Source organism: Montipora foliosa, chromosome 7 (genome assembly GCF_036669935.1).
Source record: "Montipora foliosa isolate CH-2021 chromosome 7, ASM3666993v2, whole genome shotgun sequence".
NCBI lineage: Eukaryota > Metazoa > Cnidaria > Anthozoa > Scleractinia > Acroporidae > Montipora > Montipora foliosa.
The window spans coordinates 5,409,726-5,413,944 of record NC_090875.1 but is presented as its reverse complement, the minus strand read 5'-3'; the positions used below and the strand labels follow the sequence as shown (position 1 = coordinate 5,413,944).

The window sequence follows — 4,219 nt, the reverse complement described above, 5'->3', positions numbered from 1 at the left end:
AACCCGGCGTTTTATTTCTGTACTCGTTGCGGACGGGAAATGTTATCAGCAACAGTCAAACTGCAAAGCAAATAAAAGATTTGCGTTTTAAATATGAAATTACACTTTAAAGACTGAAATATTTGCAGCGAAATTCTACTTACAATTCTGTTGGGCAATCCATACTTCATAACACGGCTCTTTACATTGTGGGTGTGTCGATCGGTTGATTGCATGCAAAAGCGAATATTTAAATACGTTACGTTTTTTTATATAAATAGACTAACTCGTCGCCAGGTCCTTTGCGACTTTTTGGCGCCCAAACGGAAGTTCTACTGCACTAGCGCAAATCACTCCGCCCGAGTGCGGAAATTAAGAGCTTAGCTCTAATTGAGCAACCATTTTAAGACTGAAATAATCATGCGAGTGTTCATTGTTCTTGAATTGATTTAAACTAGAGTAGTCCTGCATTGAGCTCTTCCTTTGTCGCAATCAAACACAGTTTGTGAATTGGTCTGTCGTACTTCCCATCTCGTCTTGATTCTCACTTTTCGAACAAGGCCGTCGTTTCCAGGATAGGTGCCTACAATACGTGCCATTTTCCATTCACATCTTTTGTGTTTGGGATCCAGCTCCAATACAAGATCACCGGTCTGGATGTTATCTCGCACGCGAAACCACTTGTTTCTTGGTAACAAGTTTGGAGCGAAATACTTCATCCAACTCCTCCAGATATCAGCAACTCTGTTTTGGGTACTCCTGAGTAACTGTCGCGGATTGATTCTTTCTTCTGGTTCTGGTTGTGGCGGTGGATTGTATTGGCCTAGCAGTAGGTCGTTTGGAGTGATCGGTGGGGTCTCCCAGATATCGTCGGAACTGGGGTACAGCGGTCGTCCGTTGACCAGGTAGGTGATTTCTGACAGAAATGTTCTCCATTGTTCCTCGGAGTAGGCTTGGTTCTTGCAAGTGGCGTTAAGTGCTTGTCTGACTGACTTAATTAGGGTCTCAACAATTCCGTTTTGGTGACTCGCATGTGGTGTATCCCATTCCCATCTGAACTCGCAGCCAAATTTATCAGAGAGGACACTCTTTATCCCAGGAATATCCCAGTTCTGTGGGGTTTCCTTCAGGTAACCTTGGGCACCCATGAAGTTTGTTCCACGGCCTGACCAGCAAACATTAGGGTATCCGCGTAAGCAGGCAAACCGACGAAAGGCCATTAAGAATGCGTCTGAGGTTTTATCGGTGACCAGCTCTAGGTGGATCGCACGTGAAGTCATGCAAGTGAAGATGATCACTTGTGCCTCTTTCAGGGTTTTGCGACCGAGTTTAATCTGTACTGGTCCGAACATGTCCATAGCAGTGTTCGAGAATGCAGGGAAGCCAGCTGCTACTCTTAGGTTTGGGATCTGTCCCAAGAGCTGGTTGAGGGGCCTTTTCCGTAGTTTTCTGCATGTGACACATTTTGAGGTGACGGTCTTAGCCATTCTGCGGAGTCCAATAATCCAAAATCTTTTTCTGGCCTCGTGAATTAAACTCCTATAGCCACAATGCCCACGTCGTTCGTGGAGGTCACGCACAAGCAAGATCACAAAAGGGTGGTCTTGTGGTAACATAATAGGCTTTCTCAACTCTTCCGGGAGACATCTGATATCTTCAAGTCGACCATGCGCACAAAGAAGGCCATCTTCACCCTTCTTTGCAACTAGTTTCTTATCCAAACTGTCTTCGTCGACGTGAAATTGACTCCACTTCAGAAGCTGGGTTTAGGAAGACTTCAGTTCCTGAACTGAAATGGGCCCTGACTTCGGGTTCATTTTCCGAGCGTTGTAAATAAAGCGACGAACGTAGGCAAGAGTTCTCCTTATCTTGGAGTACGTAGAACACGTTTTCAGCAAATGTAAAAGGATAGGATTTTCTTCAGATTCATGCTGATCTAGTTCAGGACATACTTCTGCGGCGGCAGTGCGGTGTTTACCGCCTTTCTTCTCTTTTAAAGCTTTAAGGTCGTCCACATTAGTGTTAACTTGGGTGTGATCTTGAAAGTTGGGCCACTTTTCTTCTGTCAACTCTAGGAAGGATGGTCCCTCTGCCCACTTCATGAGATGATTAAGATGGATTCCTCTCGTCAGAGCATCTGCAGGGTTGTTGTTAGACTTGATGTAATGAAATTGGTCTGCCCCAATGGTCTCTTGAATTTCAGCCACTCTGGCAGATACAAAGGGCCTGAAATCCCGTGGTGGGGTTCTGATCCAGGACAAAACAGTTGATGAATCGATCCAGAAGAATCGTTCCCAGTCCTGCGCTTTTGTGAATTCCAATGCTTTTACACATGTGATGTACATGTGTGCGAGTGATAAACAGCCCAACAGTTCTAATCTCGGGATGCTTTTCTTCTTCAGTGGTGCTACGAAAGCCTTTATCATGACTGGAACACAACGATAGTTTCCGCCAGCAAGTTTCCACCGTAGGAAGATGACTGCACCATAAGCCTGCTCACCACCATCGGAGAATCCGTGAATTTGAGGCACGCCCACTGCATTGCTTGGTTTTAGCTTGCGGTCAAAGTGAAATGACAGGAGATCATTTATGGACTGGACATTTTCTAACCATGTTTGCTGAATACTCTCGGGAAGGATGTCGTCCCAGCTGTAACCCGAACTCCATAATCCTTGCAAGTCAATTCTGAACTTGATAGTAACGGGTGACACAAGTCCGATAGGATCCCAGAGTTGAGCGAGAAACTTCAGACAGCTTCTTTTGGAGAAGCCTTCCAGTAAGCCAACCACGTTTTCTTTCTTGAAGGTAAACTTGTCTTCTTCTTTATCCCATTTGTGGCCAAGCAGATCTGTAAATCTCTCACCATTAGACTGGTCAATTTCTGAGCGGTTGGAATGCCACGCCTTAATTTGAAACTGGCCTTTTCCAAGGACGGTGTCAATTTCTTTGATTATTCTCTTGGCTTTTGTCGAGTTGCTTTTGGATCCCGCGATATCGTCCACGTACGCGTGATCTTGAAGTTCTTGGGCTGCGTCTGGAAATTCGACTTGTGAGACTTTAGCTAAGTAATTGATGGCATTCGAGGCAATGTCTGGTGCTGGCTTGTCGCCAAAATTTAATCTGAGCCACTGGAAGACTGAGGGCGTTTCAGTTTTGTCACTTCTCCACAAGAATCTGTGAAAGACTTGGTCATCAGGGTGCACTAGTACTTGATTAAACATTTTCCGGATATCACCCGAGTAAGCCACTTCGTTCCATCGCCAGGCCATAAGCACATTGGGAAGACTGTTAGTGTAATTAGGTCCTTTCTCGAGGTGATCGTTCAGGGAAAGACCGTCGTGGCCTTTTGAAGACGCATCGAAAACAAGGCGAACCTTAGTAGTTCTCTCTGGTGTGAAAACTGCTTGCAAGGGCAGATACCATTCGGGTTGACTGTGATCATTGACAACTTCTTCTGTAGGAATTTTAATTACGAATTCTTGTTCCAACAGCTTTTGTACCTCGTCATTTACGATTGCGAAGCATTCTTTTCTTTGGAACGACTTCTCGGCAGACTGCATTCTTTTAAAGGCAATGTCATAATTGCTGCGTTTGGGGGGTCCATTCTCATTCCAAGGCATTCTTACTTGGATTCTTCCATCTACCAATGTAGTTGAATCAGACAGGGATTTGACGAACTTGTTTTCTCGTAGCACGTTCTCACTACAAGTACACAGTTCCGTTGGTTTAACTCCCAGCGTGTCCTGATAGAGTAGTTTCTTAATGTCGTCCTCAAAGCTCAATGTTCCGACTTCAATGGACTGTATCCTGGAACTGTTAACTTGTCCTAAAACGTACCAACCAAAGCAGTTACGTTTGGCAATCGGCTCTCCTGGTTCCCCAGACAAGGTATGAATGTCGACAAAGGCATCGACGAAATCTGTACCGATTAAAAGATCTATTGTTCCACCAGATAGATGCAGTTTGTTCGCAACTGGTTTGAGATGAGAGAAGTGTTCAATAGCTCCCTTTGAGATTGTCTTCGCGGCACTGCAAGGTCTCTTTATCGTGTATACTTCCAGGGTCTTTGTGATATCCTCTTCTGTACTCGAGGCAACAGTGATCTCGATGATTTCCGAAGTTTCAGACCTCTTCTCTCCACCTGCTAGATTCATAGTAAGATGGGTGGCTGTCCCTGCTATTCCCAGTCGTTCGGCTGCATTCTTAGATAGCAGACTTGTGTTTGATCCAGAATCTATCA

General features: G+C 45.0%; 2 protein-coding genes across 2 annotated transcripts in view; both read right to left on the bottom strand.

Annotated features, from left to right (window-relative positions):
* Positions 1-428: 428 nt before the first annotated feature.
* Positions 429-1,466, bottom strand: LOC138009745 (uncharacterized). Its single transcript, XM_068856767.1, has one exon. It carries the CDS (start codon positions 1,464-1,466, stop codon positions 429-431), a length of 1,038 nt encoding a protein of 345 aa, XP_068712868.1.
* A 279-nt stretch (positions 1,467-1,745) lies between these two features.
* The window catches only part of LOC138009744 (uncharacterized), a 3,912-nt gene continuing 1,438 nt past the window's right edge, over positions 1,746-4,219 (bottom strand). Inside the window, exon 1 of the mRNA XM_068856766.1 lies at positions 1,746-4,219. This exon is cut by the window's right edge and continues 1,438 nt beyond it. Coding sequence (XP_068712867.1) covers positions 1,746-4,219 — 2,474 coding nt within the window.